We start from the raw sequence: 17,248 nt of genomic DNA on the forward strand, positions 1-17,248 counted from the left end.
TCTTCACCGTGCCAGTCTGTTTGTCTGTCACTTTGTCTTTGTGTGTGTGTGTCCCACAATGCACCTCCTCCCGCCCTCACATACCTCCGTGTATTCTTCTGTCCTTCCATACAATGCAAGTCTCAATTGAGAGCAGAAATACTTTTGATTTCAAATATTCCTCTCGCTTTCCTCCCCAAGGTTAGCGCTCAATCCGTTTTCATGTGTTTACTCTTTCTTTGAAATTAATGTGTGTGTCGCGTGAGTGGCTGGATTGGCTTGGTCTAAGTAGGCGATTGTTTACATGTGACATCACTTCCTCTTTTAGAGTTGATTCATTATCGTTGTTTTCTTTCAATTTTATGTTTTTTTTTTTTTTAATTTGGGCTCATCATTTCTTTCTTACACATATTTTCTCTATTTCCCTGATGATTTTTGTATGTTGTTGTTGTCAGTCTCCACGGTAACTGCTCGCGTGTCCTCACGCCGTTCCCCGGGCAACGGTAAGTTGTGTACATGGCATCATCTTTTGAATGAAACCCCTCTCCCCTCACCCCATCCGCCTCAATTGGGAAAAAGAAAAAAGTACCCAAATGACAGCCACGGGCGATTGATTGAGAGGTCCTGATTGGCTAATTCTGTGATTGTTTGGGGAGGTGGAGAATGAAACGAGTTGGAGAATAGCAATTGACCGCATGGTATAATGAAGGCCACCCGTGTAACTGAATGTACTGCATCAATCTGCAAGTGCAACAATTATGACCCGCAGCACTTCTTATGCATTCATTCCAATCACCTCTCTAACTGCCTTGAGCTCCAGAGCTGTTGTATCCTGCATGGTTGACTCTCTTTTCTCTGTACTCTCGCTCTCTCTTTTGGCATCTGTATGACATCATATGGTTCTGTGTTGTTTCTTTGTCATGTTTCAGTCAGTAGTTGCATTTTGGCACTTCAGTGGGACAGCATGCTGAAGCATGAGAGCTCTATTAGCGGTAGTGGAGAGGATGCTGTGGCTGTATTTCATGTAGCAGCTGGTCATCACTTTGTGTGCATCCGCGCCCTACGCTGCAGGCAGTTGTCGAGAGACGGCACGAGAACGATGTGGGTGCGAGCAGTTCAAATTGAGTCCATATCTAAAGATTCTTTAAAAGGCTGGAGAATCGACGACTTTAGTAGTTCTGCTTTCCCTGATTTTCTTGACCAGTTTGGTTCTGATGTTGTGCGTTGGTTGCGTGCTTTTGAGGTCTGTCTGCTGTGTGACACTGTCCGGGATGCCTGGCAGTGTTTCACAACCAGCGGTTTGATTGATCTATTTATTATTGATTACTTTTTTTTTTTTAATTCAGGAATGACATTTGCACCCCCCACCACCTTTTTTCTATTTCCTTTTCCTTCTTTCTTTCTCACCTCATTTTCCATGTGATCTGTCTTCCGTGTTTATACATACATAGCGTGCGTGTGTATGTGTGTCTGTTCATGAGGTTTGCATATTCGGATGGCTCGTTTCACTCTTTTCTCCACATCGTGTGTGTGTTCTATGTATTTTCATGTGGACTGGCTCCTCCACTTGCACCCCGCTATCTTTCTGTCTTTTCTCTGTCTCCCCCTCTTCCTATTTTTTTTCTACTATTTTACTATGTGATTGGGAGGACTGTCGACCTTTATTTTATTTTACTTTTTTTGGATTGCTCTGTTGCTGCCTCAATGCTTGCTGATTGGCTCGTTGTGCTCACCTCTGCTGACGTAAGATGCTCATGATTGGCTGTTTGTAATTTTTTTGTATTTTAATATATATTTTTTTTTATTTCCTTTTGCATCGTGTTCAAATGATGACTTTGCTGCTTAATTCACCTTCTTTTCTCCTCCTATTTTCAAAGGTATAGCCATGCAGTAATCTTGGATTTCCTTTTTTTTTTTTTTTTTGAATGCTCTTTTTTTCTGAAATATTTGTTGTGTGACTTTTGGTTGCATTGTTTGTGTGCAAAGTGCCTGACTACTGAACGGGATCCTTGTTTTCAATGTCTCTCCTTCAAAAGAAATGCATGCATCAAATACCATTACTGCTCATCAACAGAATTAACCAAGTCAAGAGACAATTGTGAAGGGTTAATGGCAACTCACTCAACCTTATCTGATTCAAATTACCCTGAAATAGTTTATTTGATATAGATTTTCTGAATAATGAGGTAATATTGAGTGAACGCTGCGGTTTCTCCTCTGTTTAGGTCAACAATGCCACAGCCAGAGTGATGACCAACAAGAAGATGACGACCCCGTATTCCAATGGAGAGGGTCTTGCAGCTCTACCATATGGTATTACTTTTTGGACTATATTTGCCCAAATCAGAATTATTTACACTGAGCAGCTCCATATTCATGAACTCTTGATCAGCTTTTACAAACTTAGCGTAATTTCCGGACTATAAGCCGCGGCTTTTGTCACATGCTTTCAACTTTGCGGCTTATATAAAGATTTTTCTAATGGCCGCCAGAAAGCGCTCGGGCATAAAAGGTGAGTGAGTGAGTGAGACAAGTTGATCCAGTATACACGTGTCGAGGAAGACACGATCATCTCTCAAAACAACCGGCCATGTGAGGGCGCATTTCACCTGTGTTTTGGGCGGCACTGCATCCACCAAGGATAACGATGTCCCAAAAAAAAAACCCTCCCGAAAGACATTGTCGTGAAAGTTGACACGAAAGCGTGGATCGTAGAAAGCCAAATGAAAGAATTGTTGACGGAGTGTTACGGCAAGCGAGGATTTTTTTTCATAGATAAAAAAGAATTACTCGACGCCGAACAGTGACTTTTATGTTTTAACCAGCACCGTTAATGCTGTTTTACTGCCGTGGTGCTGCCACGTTACAGGACACGATTTCGAAAGAAAAGTATGTAAGGTATGTTAATAAAACTTTGAAAGCTCGTGTGTACCGTATTTCTTTGTAAATACCTCACTTATGTTACAACGTGGGCACCTTCGTGTGTACAAAATGGTTCTTCCTTTAAAATGTAGTTGGTGCGGCTTATAATCGGTAGTGCTCTATAGTCTGGAAATTACGGTAATCATGTCCAGTTTTGATTGACACTCAGAGAGGTATCAATTTAACAAATAGTAAGGATTATAGCTAGCAATCGTTGTCGATGTATGGGGTAGAAAATGCAACAAAATATTGGTGGAGCTCAAAGTTATAGCCTATGTAAAACTGTATTGTCAGACCAACACATCCACTGACTAAATAAGAGCATGCACAGCCCAATATTGCACAGTGGGACCGATGCACAAGAAAAATGTTACTATTTGTTTACTCTTCCATTGTACAGTTAATTTTTCTCCAGTGATTTTGTGCAGTGATTTGTTATAGAGATTTACTTTAGTTTTATGTTTGTCTTCAGCTGGTTGGAAGTTAAGTCCTGTGATGGGAGCCATGTACAGTCCTGAGCTCTACACGGGTACGATGACCAGATTTGAAGATGAGTTGATGTGTCAAAATATTTCACATTAGACTTGCATTGTTGTCCTAGCACCTGCGTTTTGTTTTTCACATCAGTGCCAGGGTTTCCGTACCCAGCTGCAGCGGCAGCGGCCGCCTCCACGGCCGCAGCGACCTTCCGCGGTGCTCATCTGCGGGGTCGTGCGCGGCCCGTCTACAGTGCGGTCAGGGCGGCTGTGCCACAACCTGCCATCCCCACCTACCCTGGGTGAACACCTCTCATTGCTATATCATTCAGTTAAAAGCATGTTTTATGTGTTAATATGACGCTTTGAGAGTTTGCTAAGCTCAAAATACCATTTCTTTGTATCTCCAATCTGGTAAGAATGTGATTTTCAGCAAAGTTAGCAACGATGTTCCGCAAGTGTCTTATTGGTGCATTTGTATACACTGAGGTGGTATTTTTCTTGCATGTTGCACGGTGTGTAATAATCTCACCTTTCTTCCTCTTCTCTCCTTCACAACCTGTTTGGAAACTATTATTTTCTTCCCTACATCGGCCACACGATGGCACATGTCACCACTACCCCCCCCCCCCCCCCCGCCCCCCATCCACCCTCCCGGTTTATTTCCAACCCCCACCACGGCTATTTTTTCCCCTTTCTTCGCTCTCTTTCTCTCTCTTAGCGTGATGGCCTATCAGGATGGGTTTTACGGTGCCGCTGATCTTTATGTAAGTATAAGTGTCGCTCCGCCCCACTGCCTCACCCTTTCCTCCCTATGTTTCGACCCCTCTTGCCCGTAGGTTTTCAAGTGTGACAATGGCACAGAGCAAACCCACTAAGACGCATAGTCCTGAGTGTTTTCAGCATCAAACCAATCGTCATTCCGTCACAGCCGTTGCATTGCATTAAAACAAATGACACATCAAGTCCAGATGCTTTCCACACATGAGCGTTCTCCTGTAGGGTTTGCGTCTGTGCTTTTGTGAGTTGTGTACCATTACAATTAAGACTGCGTGATGGTGCATGCGAGTGCGTGAACAGGTTGACAAGAGCTGTTTCTGTTCTCTCTGTAGACTAGTGTTTCAGGACATTAGTGGCAGATTGCCTCAGGTAGGGTTGACACTCTCCATGCGAGAGCCAGTGTGCATCCTCCTCGTCGCCAATGACTGCGTGCTGCTAGACATTTTTTGACCATCTGAGATTGAGATGCCTTCTCTGTCTTCTTCTACTAACTCACTGAATTCTGACAAGGGTGGAATTGCGGAAGGGGGAGAAAATATCTTGCACCAGGGAGGAGATGGATATACAGTCGAACCTCGTTACAACGTACCCCGGGAGACAGAACCAATCTGGATGTTATAACAGTAGTTCGTTGGAACCATTTCCAATAAAATGGCCGCCAACTACGACGTACAATATAGTATAAACATTTATGGATGTAAAAACATGAACATGTAATACAGTATGAACATGTCAATTACAAATACGTGTACACAATATGAAGAAAACATTCAGTCAGCAAATTGCTTCTCCAGTTGAAGATGCGCAAGGATGAGGATGTATAACTTTATTGTAAAATTTTAGTACTAAATTCATGTTGATAAAAATACTGCAGCTGATGAAATTAAAGCTACCACCGGATTATTTTACTCGTGGGAGTATTTTGCATCGGAGAGAGAGTTTAAAAAAAAAAAGACAGATATTCCATTTTTACTGCAGCAGGTGGTGTTTGCAGTTTATGTTGATGTAAAAATAAACCGTCATGGAAAACTGTTAAGTACTCATTAAAAAACTAAAAGGCTAATGTTTTGGATTTAGAATACTCAACTCAACTGTATTTATAGAGCACTTTCAAACAGCCATCGCTGCAGACAAAGTGCTGTACATGCTGGATTTAGAAGGCTGCAAATTACAAGTGCATTAATAACTTGTTTGGTGGTAATACTGAAAATTATTAAATCAAAGAGCCTGCATACAGTGTCATTCAAAGCTGAACCTTCGTCCTTGCTAATCTTTTGAAATTTTGTAGGTGTGTCGAATAAACTGATTGGTGAATGCAGATGCTGTTGCAATGCCCTGCTTGCTAATGACAGCTCCAAATAAAGTAACCGGTAGTAAATAAGGTTGGAAGAACTTAAAACATGTTCTAGTCCAGTAGAATGTGATTCAAGTGGAGTTGAAGTCTATTCGCCAATGACGTCATAACGTTTTTTTTTTCCTGCCCACTATAGCGGTCCTCAACCTTTTTTGCAATATGGACTGGTTTTACAGTAAATGCATTTTGACAGACCGACATATAAAACTAATTATTTTTAAAAGAAAATACAAGTCACCATTACACTGAATGTAAATGTAATTGGTGGCATCCCTGCGCATGTTTTTCTCTTCAATGAGCTGGACAGTCTCATCTTGTATTGCATAGCATATCGTGTTCAAAGACGGGACATTGTCGCCAGGCTAAAAAATATAATATATATATTTTTTGTTCCGCTCTTTCTATCTTACTCTTGTTTAATTGTATTTGAGAAAAGGATTTGCATATTTTGCAAGTGACCATGCTACCCTGTCTAATTTTTGGTCAACCATTTACACACGCTATTAGCAACCATACAATACTATACACCGACACAGCAATTTCTATGATGGAATCATTTTGTTGTTATCATAAAATGGTACCCGCTCTTCCACAACCCGCTTATGTTTGTACTCATCTACCCATGCAGACGTGTGAAGACGGCGTCGCCTTGTTGGTTGGACATTTTGTTGCTACATTGATTATTGTAATCTGGCAACAGCAGCAGACTGGCGAATCTGTACCTGAGCAATCAACTAGTTGGTGAAATTGTGAAATTGCTCTTCAGGCCAAAAAATACAGCAAGACTAGATATTGAAGTCATAGTCAACTGCGAAAATAGTACATTATGCAGATGTTTTTGTAGAAAAATAGGTTATATACACACACACACACACACACACATGAAAAATCTCGTGAAGAAGAGACAGGACAAGAAGTGAGTGGAACAATTTGAGGTGTTCTGTAATTAGTTTGGTGATGAAGCTGATTCTGACCCCTTCCAGGAGTCTCCCTGTGTGTTTCACTTTGTGGCATGCTAACTCAAATCAGTGTCGGCATGCACACATACTGTACTGATAAGGCTGACCCCGCCCCCACCCCCAACCCTTAAATCCTCCTCGCCCTCACACTTTTTCTTTTGGACATTTTCTCAAATCCACCATCCTTTTTTTTCCCTCTTGACTTCTCAGTTAACCTCCTCTTGACCTCCTTCCTTTATCACATTCCTTCTTGACCCCCACCCCTTTTCCCTCACCTCCGCGGGTCCAGTCTTCCCCGAGACCCTTGCGACGCAAACGTGTGTGTGCTGCTCCTGAATGCGGGGATTTGGTCGTGACTGATCTTTAGGCTAGAATGCGGCAGTTCTGTGTTGATGGAGGGATGTTTGGCCTCATAAACTGCTCAGATCAGAGTTTGGGGAAAAGCATGCTGTGTCTGATTTGTCGCTCGGCATCCTGAATTTGTTTTTATGTACGTGTGAGCGAGAAATGCACACTTGTTGTGTTTGTGTGTGTCCATAGTAAATGAATGACTCCTTTCCATCTGTTTGCTTTTCTTTAACTGTATGTTTTTGGTAGGGTCACATATTAAGAATTTTTCTCCCTCCATGCCCAACTTGAGGGGGGGGGGGGTGGTGAGCGGACATGAGACACAATTGACGGATCTTTTTGCGTGGGTTAGTCATGGAGGGAGAGAGCCACACAGAGCCTGAGCTACATCCTTGTGAATGCTGCACCTGATTAGTCTTTTGCTGACTGTCTGTTCGTTAATCTTTTTCCTTTTCCTCACACTGCAACCCTATAGTTGGCTGGTGGCTTCTTACTGTGCGCACAATGTCGAGCAAGATTTTAACAAAACTCTGTCTACCACGTACCTCTTTCTTCTCATTGCCTCATCGCAGGGAGGCTACGCTGCGTACCGTTACGCCCAGCCGACGGCTGTAGCCACACCCGCAGCTGCGGCGGCGGCGGCGGCGGCTGCAGCGTACAGTGACAGGTGAGTGGGCCGACCTGATAATTTACACATTCATTTATTGATTGTTTTTTTTTTTTTTTAATCCTGTCACCGTGGGGCACTACATCACATTGACTGTTTTTCACTTTACAGTACATTTGGGTCGATTACATCACACTCCATTGCTTCCATCAGACAATGTAAAGCGACTGCGCACATACTGGATCCATTGTGGAGTAAACATATTCGGGTAGATTTGGGGGGGAAAAAAATCTCAAAATGCTCTCCATACATACAGACATACCCACTTTGATGCTGCCGAGTCTGAAATTTGGGGCAGAATGCTCTGCTGACCTACACTGGAAAGGAAGGTCAGGGAGATCTGACAGGAACAGAAAAGGAGCAAAATAACAGCTCCCGAAATACCTGGAGACAATTTAAAGAAGGCGGCCCGGTAGTCCAGTGGTTAGCACGTCGGCTTCACAGTGCAGAAGTACCGGGTTCGATTCCAGCTCCGGCCTCCCTGTGTGGAGTTTGCATGTTCTCCCCGGGCCTGCGTGGGTTTTCTTCGGGTGCTCCGGTTTCCTCCCACATTCCAAAAACATGCGTGGCAGGCTGATTGAACACTCTAAATTGTCCCTAGGTGTGAATGTGAGCGTGGATGATTGTTCGTCTCTGTGTGCCCTGCGATTGGCTGGCAACCGATTCAAGGTGTCCCCTGCCTACTGCCCGGAGACAGCTGGGATAGGCCCCAGCACCCCCCGCGACCCTTGTGAGGATCAAGCGGTTCGGAGGATGAATGAATGAATTTAAAGAAAGAAAAAAAATAAGGCTTTCTGCTCTCAATGTTCTACTGTTGACCTTGGTGTCTTGCCCCTAGTGTGTGCTGGTTTCTTTTAGTATATGTTGGTTTAAAAAAAACATGTAATATATATAAATCAAATTAAAAACATGATTGAAGTGTAATTTTTTTTGCCCCTCCTGAAGCTACGGACGAGTCTACACAGCTGACCCCTACCATGCTGCACTTGCCCCAGCTGCTTATGGTGTTGGAGCCATGGTGAGTCAATTGCACTTACCGTACCGGTAATTTAAACCGGGGCTAGCAAGCTCATTTTTGCATGGTCACATTGCAGTTATGGTTTTCCTCATTGGGCTGTCATGACCAACCATGACCATGTTGATGTGCAATTACTTCATTGTATTATTGGGTGGGCAGCATCTACAGTTTTTGTAGTTCACACCCTGGCCAAAAAGATTGTCTCACAAAAAATAAGCCCTATCGGTATAAATCAGCTGTCTTGCAAATAGGTGCATGATGTAACATTTGAAATTAGACCCCCCGCCCCAAATATTTTTTTTTGAATGTGCAACTTTCAAGAGCTATGTTAATCATTTGATTTGTTTAGCATTGAGAAAAAAACTAAAACAAGATACAATATTGCGGGTGACGACACGCTTAGAGGGTTTTTTTTTCTACCAAATGTAATCCTATTATTTGAGTGTTTTTTAATTCAGACAGTATGTGTCAATACCTGCTTTCTGGACTCCACTATTTACTAAATGAGTGTTATTGTTCGCAGGCCACGCTGTACAGGGGGGGCTACAGTAGATTCACCCCTTATTAAAGACACTACATTTCCCAGGAGCTCTTGCTGCGAGTTAATCTGAAAGTGCTCCCTCTGTTGTTGTGAAAGTGCACTGCACCCAGCTTGGACTCAACCGCACCAAGTTCCCATCCCAGAGAAGTCCCAAGTTTTCTTATATACACAGAAATAGAGGAATGCTGTATCAAAGACTGACGGGTGGCCTTTACATTAAAAAGAAAAATACGAAGAGAAAAAAAAAACAAGGCAAAAGTAGCCACCTTCCCTTATTGCACGGCTGTATTATATAGTCCCCCTTTTCAGTCCTTCCGCACTCAGCAGCACAAGACTTGTGATGGAGCCCAGATGTTCTTCCAAAGGCTATTTCCTTTTACCAGTGAATCTTTTGCCGACGTCTTTGAGAAAGACTCAAGAATGCTCAAGCTCAGCTGTGGCAGTAAGACGCGAGGGGAAAAAAACTCGCTGATGGATTGTGACTAGTAAAGGAGAGGATTCCCATTCCCACCGTGTGCCGGCGGGACACAGAGACTGAACTTGGCAGCTTGAAAAGATGACTGAAAGCTGAGGGATGGGAGGCTTTCCAAGCACTGGTCCTTACCTCAAGTTTTCTCACTATATGGAAACGGTGAACCTTTAAATTATGATATGCAAATAAATTAGTTTAGAGTCAAAGTTACCAAATTTATAATCATTGCAATTAGTATCCTGATTGTTAATTTTTCCTTTCTTTTTTGCTTTCCCCCACTTGACGTCAGCTACACTTTGCTGGCTAAGTATTGGTCCAATGTGCTCTCATCCAAAATTTGGTAGGATAGAAAAAAAAAGAAATTACAGAAAAGCTTACTAACTCCCTCTTTCCCCAAATAAGGGTCATGTTGTGGTTTAGTGCCTCAACTGTTTTAGGGTTAAGGCTTTGTTATTTGTACAAGTGCGTTATTTTCAATCAAAAGCATTTTATCGACAAATACCTAATTCAAATATCTATAACAAATAATACCGTATTTTCACGACCATATGGCACACCGTATTCAAAGGCGTAGCATCACTTGCGGGTGCTATCTCTGTATTTAACACATGCACAAGACGCGTTGTATTATAAGCATGATCAAACGTACGGTAGCTTGTGCACAGTAGCGTATGTCTTTAATAAGGCAGCGGTTGTACTTTCTTGAAGTATATAACAATATATTCACATCCTTTTTCTGATCAATCATCCTCCTCAAATCTTGTGTGTCCAAAATGAACAGCTAGGTCAATTCACAATCCCTCGCGTCATTGTCAGAGTCAGTCTCGTTGCCGTGCGGCTCTTCAGAAATGACGCCGGCTTGTGAAAACTCGAACAACAGTGCAAGCCGACACATCAGCCCAATCAACCGCAATCCATTCACAAATTGTGGCGTAACTCGCCAGGCGCCACCTTCCGGTCTTCGTAAACCCGTGTTCGCCATCGCTCCCACACTGCACGCAACTTCACTTTTGGGCTGGATGTGTTTGTCAGCAGTCTTTTTGTTGTATTTCAAAATGCAAAGTATGCTTGTCCCTCATCACTTGCCATCGCCGAAGCCGGTATGGAGGAATGTGGGAATTGGTTGACAGAACAGTCGGTCATGAAAGCCAAGTGAGGCCTGCAGAGCGATAGACTTAAGGATTCAAATCTCCAAGAAAGCATCTTTATTTAATATAACACATGACGTGACACGTTTGACTCCATTAGCAGCGGAAGATGGCCAGTTTTTTACTTGTAATCCGCCGGATGTTGCTGCTCCACAGTCGTGCATGCCCGAATGGATAAGTGGCACCATTTCATAAAACGAAAGCCCGAAGCACGATGTATTAGTTGATTTTGAATTCTCTCGTGCTCAATTCCCGCGGTCCTTCACGTAACCGATTGCTTCGGGAGGGTGTGTATTGTTTAGGGGTGCCTATTAGGTCAGTAGATCTAAGACAGGTCCCAAGTAGATCCGAGGAGAACAAAAAAAACATTTGTGTGTTTTTGTACATGTTAGTAATATATAATTTTTGTGTTAATGTACGCTGCACCCTAATCATCCTATCAGTCTCATTTTCACAAAAAAAAAAAAAATTAAATTAAAAATTGAAATAAAGCAGGGCGGCCCGGTAGTCCAGTGGTTAGCACGTCGGCATCACAGTGCAGAGGTACCGGGTTCGATTCCAGCTCCGGCCTCCCTGTGTGGAGTTTGCATGTTCTCCCCGGGCCTGCGTGGGTTTTCTCCGGGTGCTCCGGTTTTCTCCCACATTCCAAAAACATGCGTGGCAGGCTGATTGAACACTCTAAATTGTCCCTAGGTGTGAGTGTGAGTGCGAATGGTTGTTCGTTTCTGTGTGCCCTGCGATTGGCTGGCAACCGATTCAGGGTGTCCCCCGCCTACTGCCCGAAGACAGCTGGGATAGGCTCCAGCACCCCCCGCGACCCTAGTGAGGATCAAGCGGCTCGGAAGATGAATGAATGAAATAAAGCGTGTAAATCTTGAATTTACGGTGGCGCGTGAGTACGTCACCGGAAGTTGTTTGCGCTCTGCAGTCTGCAATTGCAGCTTGTAATCAGAGCTGTTGCGCTCCATCTTTTATCGTCATTATTCTCATTCAGGGTTTGCTTCGTGTACAATTCACCGAGGGCGCGGGCAAAGAATAGGCATCTCGGAGGGCCCAGGGAAGCACTTTAAAACTGTACGTGTGAGCTACGATAGTTAACAGGCTGCAAAAGTGCATCGCATGCCTCAGTTTCAGGCTGTTTCTCACCATGGCGTTCATGTGTGCGTGTGCGCGCGCGTGCCGGTAAGGGTAGATCCCGGGATGTTAGTTGATCGAAAAGTAGATCTTCGGTCCAAAAAGTTTGGGCACCCCTGGTTTAGCACAATGGACGTACTATACACACCTACTGTGGCCATGCCTTTAGCGTCCTCTTTCACGCCCACTTGAACACCCGCATGCTGTCCTCAATTCCGCCCGCCTTTCCTCTATACAAGTAGCGCATCAGCACAACATCAGGCAGTCAAACGGACACCCCATCAAAGTCACACAACAGCATTCGCAGATTTTGGAACTTGGTGCATACGCAAGGCGACCGACCCGCATTATTAGGCACCACGTCCATTTTGGAGAAAATTGAAGCGTTTTAAGTGTGCCTTTTGGTCGTGAAAATACCGTATTGTAGCAAATATAGCAATTAGTACGGGCTCAATCGCAGAAGGTTAGTTCTGCTTTTTCTTGTCATTCGTTCTGGACATCAGGTGGGTGTTTGTGTTACAGGACGTTGTTAAGAAGCTTTTTGCCCCATTCGGCAAAAGAGCAGCACCTCACTCCATTTGAATTATTAGCCGTATAGATGCCGTGCCCACTTGCCAGGTAGTGTTTGTCGTCAAAAAAATGTCTCCTGTGACGTGGCGATATCAGTCATACGTAGTGAAGGTACTTGGGCTACTTGCAACCACCTACTGGTGCCATCTGAAGGGAGAAATGTGAAGGGGTTTTTTTTCTATGATCAATTCTGGCATGGCATCTATGAGACAATAACAAAATGAAGCTGTATGGAGATATTTAACCACTTGATCAAATCTAACTGAAGCACGCCAAATTTCCGCTTCGACTAATTAGTTTGTTTTTGTATGAGATCCTACTAAATCCTCATTGGAATATGTTGAGGCCTTAAGAAGTGAAAATAAGCACCTGTAAAGTAATCTTGCCTCTTGGCCGTATTTCGCATTTTTAGAGTACGCACACTTCTGTGCATATGCCACGACACACAAAAACTGCAACACTACGCCAACGGCACTCTTATTTGGAGGAGTTGTTATGTTTTTTCATTTGCTTTCAATCAACTATTTCAAGTATTCAACATGTACACGGTAGATTGTTCCCTCAGTCCCCATAATTAACGAGCAACATCACCAATACCGATTAAGTCTTCCTGTAAAACAATATAGGTTATAATTGTGTGTGAGAGAGAGATTCCTGTCAAGTTCATGGAGAAAAAAAAATCTAATAAATGCAAAACACCTTACTATTGTGCATATTTCTATACTATTCTATTCTATATTTCAAAATGTGGCTTTTTTTTTGGCTTTTTGTTTTTGTTCCAAAGATTTGTAGAGAGCACATTTTTTGGAATAATGTATAAATATATTATCTATGTTCATGTCATAATCTTGGATGATCCTGTGGTCGTTATTTACTTTTGTCTTCTTTTTATATCCGCAAGTGTTTTTCCTCCTAAAAAGGTGCAAGTTAAATTTCAAGCTTTTATTATTAGTTTTTGTTTTTAATTTTACATTTTGTTTTGTGTTTGTTTTGTTTTTTTGCGTGAATGTCTTGATAAAATCATACCAAGAGGAGAACTAATGGTATGCATGTAACACTAGCAGACTGTTGTTTTTGTTTATGGGATTATTTAGCGTCATATTTGAACATGCATCACAATATAACCAATGTTATTTTCCTCATCTCTACATTTTCAGGTGAAAATGAATGAGTTGGTGGAAAGCACTACTTTGGTTCAATTCAATGTCACATTTTGTCACATCATTTCAATTGTGCAAATCTGCACACATCAGGTTGTTTTAAATTGTGTGAAACCTGGCAGATTTCTCTTATGTTTTTTTAAATATGCTGCTCATTAAAAAAGGTAATTTGTTTTTAAAATATCTCCATTCAGCTATAGAATGTGCGCTGGACTGTACACACACACAAAAGGACTAGCCAAAGATGCTAACAAGAATCCACAGCACATTCTATTTAACCAACTGCAAAATGCTCTCAAATGTGGTTAGTCAAGGCATGGATAAACCAGCATGAGCGATTACTTGTCAAGTTTAACAAAAAAAAAAATGTAGTTTTGCATGAAACTTGTGTCTTTTGTATTTGACATTTGAGACATTTGCATCTTTCATCATTTAAATTAACGCCATGACTGATGACAGCTAGCGGTCAGGACCTTGGTAAATACTAGCACAGGGTGGCAGCCTGGAGATTTATTTTAAAATACAAAGTATGGCAGCTTGATTTAGTCATGGTTCTCCTGCCACTCTGTTCTCCTGACAATTAGAAGTGGATCCTTTTCATCATTGTTGCTTTAGACTCTCAAAACCCAAATCCCCCCTTTGACTCCCATAGTTTTTTTTTCTTATTGACTGTCTATTTAAAATGTTTTATATAAAAATTTTTGTTGTGATATGGCTCTTGTCTTTTTTTTTCTCAGTGGACATCTTATCATGTTACCAGGTTACCGAGTGCATGAAAGTGTTAAGATTAATAATTGTTTTGTTTTCATCTTTTAGTGGAATACTTTTTTCTCTTACAGTATGTGATCATTGTTAAACATTTACTTTTGTATTTGTTGTTAAAGTTTTGGTTGTACTGCATTATCATTTATGTTTTACTATTATTAGTGAGCAGCACGAGATGCACGCCTTCCTTCCTGTCGGGAGTATGCATCTCTGGGTACGTTGGCTTCCTCTAAGGCCCCCCCCCCCCTCAAAAAAAAAAAACATGCATGTTACAGTTCATGAAGAATCAAATTGTGCGTAGATCTGTGTGTGAGTTCAGTTCAAGGTGCGCCATAGCTGTCATCCAAAGTAAGATGGGACAGCCTCCAGCTCAAGCTACAGGAAATTAATGTATGGCCATATTCATAGCGGTTCATTTGTTTTCATGCGTGTGCGATTGGTTACGAATGTTAAAAGGTTAATCACAAACAACCTGTAAAAAGGAGAAAAGTAATGACGACTGGATCGCAATCCCAGTTTCTGAGCCGGCACTTTTGGAGTTTGTGGCAACAATGACAATATCGTCCACTAGGGGGAAGCAGACGCGATTAAAACACGTTCAGTCCATACTGACTACGTTCATTGGTGTTCAACTTGTACTTTTCTGTGAACTAAAGGTTGATGCTAACCTTTTTATATTAGTAGTAATGATAAAAGTAGTCGATCTATCCCAATGTTCAAGGTTGTTGGGGTTTTTTTAAGTCAATGTACTGATAAAAGCAGTTGTGTTTGTTCACGACAGTATCATCTAACAAAGGTTTCTGCGTTAGTGTTTAGTCTCATTGGATCTATACCTTCAGAAAGATGGATAGAAAACACGACAATAAGCACTTGTTATTTAGGAACATTTATTGACAGTTCTATTCAACTGTAACTCCCATTCCTACAGAAGAGACTGTCCAAGTTGTTATTCGCATACTTCATAAAAATATAGTTCTTCCACAAATAGCTGTACAAGAAGAAGGGTGGGGGTGCGATGGAGTGGTAAAGGCAGGTAAGAATGGGCAACGGGGGCTGGTAGTGATTAAATAATTGCAAAGCGATACTTCAGTATCCCCAGTTAAAGCTTATTTAAATATGTTTGCATATTTTAACAATTTGGGATCCAGTGGGACACTTGGAAAGTTTCCCAAGGTTCCATGTTGTGCCTAACACAAGAAAGACATCAGGTTGTTTGGGACAAGTGGTAGTGGGGAAAGTGGAGAAGAGGTGTGAGGTATAGACCGCTGAGAAGAGGAACGCTTCAGGAAGCCTTCTAGACAATTCCGTATTTGGCCAGATCACTGAGCTCCATGTCACCGAAGGCCTCCCAAGGACAAACCACCGTGATGTCTGTGCCCAGACCCTCCATGCCGGGGATGTCGTCTCCGAATCTGCATGGACGCAAAGGGGTCACGTCAAAGGTACGCACACGCTACATGACACATTTGCTGTTAACTCACCCCTTCTGGCCGGGTTTAGGGGCTTTGCTCTTGAAGGTGCGGGTGGTCCTCTGCTTGAACTTGGGGGGTGCCTTCTTGTCGGCGGGGGTTGCAACTGCTGTGTCTGCCATTGTTAATTTCTGGATGCACAGTTTAAGAGGCGCTAAGTTTTGTTTTGCTTCAATGCTTGTGTCGTCACAAAGTCTTATAAATGTGTGTTACCAAACAGCTTCGCCTATTTTTGACTCGGGCGGCTTTCAAGATTACTCCTCAAGTGACTCAACGCCAGATTAGCTCAAATTTAACTCAGTCCAAAATGACACTCAAGTGAACATACATCCAATGTAATTTGTATGCTGGACAGTGAATTGAAATCGTAATCTGTTTTTCAGATTTTTTTTTAATGCCATGTTGGAACAATTTGGTTTTAAAAGTCAGTAGATTATATGTTACCATTATTAACATCCAAAATAATAGTAATTGGAAATATCACTCTTTTTAAAAAAAATAAATGATAATAAAAGACGCGCAAGAAAAGCAAGCCAAGAAAGCCAAATCAGTTCACAGCTGTTTAACTATAAAATCACAAGTTAAAGAAACATTACAGTAAGACCCAACAAATACATTTTAAATAGTACCCGACTCAGCAAATGTGTTTACTAGTACTGTAACAGTTCCTTTTCAAAGTTTGCTGTAGCGTAAATGGTAGAGGATTGGCTCTTACCAGCTGGTGCTGTGTGTCTCACTTCTTCTCGGCTCTTCACTTGGCGATTCAGTGCCGTTTGATCTCCTAGCGTCTCTTTTATACGCTGACTGCTAATCCCTCTCACACAGGTACACGTCCACCTCTGTGGTCACACAACACGTGGCCGCTAATTGGGCTCAGTGCTATTTTAGTGACCAGAACAAGCGAGATCATTCAGTGTTGCATAAGGAAGCACACATGACTCAGGAATGACACTGTTGACTAGAAATTTCTGAATATAATGTAACTGAGTGTACACACATCAATTCAAATCTTTAGAAAAAACATTTTAGGCCCCCAGATTATAATACAACATGCAACAACATTTTAACACCACTCACTTTCGTTAATATGTTCATTGGGGACAAAAATATTTTTAAAAAAGGTTCAAAGTAACATGTAATATGATTTGTCAACAACAAAGTCAATAATAGAAGAGACTTTCACCCCACAGTCATTTTCTGTCCCATTTGTTCTCGTTAGGCAGGAGCCAATCCCTGCTGACAGAGCACATACATACCTGTCATTTCCCCTCAAAAATTATGAATTTGAATAAAGTGCACCCAAACCAACATTTTCCCCATTCTACTTAAATCGTAGAGGAAATACAGGAATAATTTCACATAAAGAGCAATTTAAAAACTCACTGGAATCAATATCATAGTAGTTCTGAAACATTCATTCATTCATTCATCTTCCTAACCGCTTGATCCTCACTAGGGTCGCGGGGGGTGCTGGAGCCTATCCCAG

At 42.1% G+C, this 17,248-nt stretch overlaps 2 protein-coding genes across 9 annotated transcripts in view; one reads left to right on the forward strand and one right to left on the reverse strand.

The window, feature by feature from the left end:
- Positions 1-10,173, forward strand: part of LOC127613311 (RNA binding protein fox-1 homolog 2-like) — a 34,851-nt gene extending 24,678 nt beyond the window's left edge. For 3 of the 8 annotated variants that reach the window (XM_052084283.1, XM_052084282.1, XM_052084287.1), the window contains 7 exons: positions 2,205-2,292; positions 3,374-3,430; positions 3,529-3,679; positions 4,099-4,144; positions 7,391-7,485; positions 8,431-8,503; positions 9,027-10,173. In XM_052084283.1, coding sequence (XP_051940243.1) covers positions 2,205-2,292; positions 3,374-3,430; positions 3,529-3,679; positions 4,099-4,144; positions 7,391-7,485; positions 8,431-8,503; positions 9,027-9,071 — 555 coding nt within the window. In that variant the 3' untranslated portion in view covers positions 9,072-10,173. Of the gene's footprint in view, positions 1-2,204; positions 2,293-3,373; positions 3,431-3,528; positions 3,680-4,098; positions 5,727-7,390; positions 7,486-8,430; positions 8,504-9,026 lie in introns of those variants that run through there. The other 5 variants (XR_007966151.1, XM_052084284.1, XR_007966149.1 and 2 more) reach the window with 5 other exon arrangements.
- A 4,990-nt stretch (positions 10,174-15,163) lies between these two features.
- On the reverse strand, positions 15,164-16,644 carry LOC127613326 (retinal cone rhodopsin-sensitive cGMP 3',5'-cyclic phosphodiesterase subunit gamma-like). The gene is made up of 3 exons (XM_052084302.1): positions 16,478-16,644; positions 15,775-15,893; positions 15,164-15,705 (listed from the first exon to the last, which is right to left on the reverse strand). Exons 2-3 carry the CDS (start codon positions 15,882-15,884, stop codon positions 15,588-15,590), a joined length of 228 nt encoding a protein of 75 aa, XP_051940262.1. The 5' UTR covers positions 15,885-15,893; positions 16,478-16,644; the 3' UTR covers positions 15,164-15,587.
- Positions 16,645-17,248: the final 604 nt, after the last annotated feature.

Source organism: Hippocampus zosterae, chromosome 13 (assembly GCF_025434085.1).
Source record: "Hippocampus zosterae strain Florida chromosome 13, ASM2543408v3, whole genome shotgun sequence".
Classification (NCBI taxonomy): Eukaryota; Metazoa; Chordata; class Actinopteri; order Syngnathiformes; family Syngnathidae; genus Hippocampus; species Hippocampus zosterae.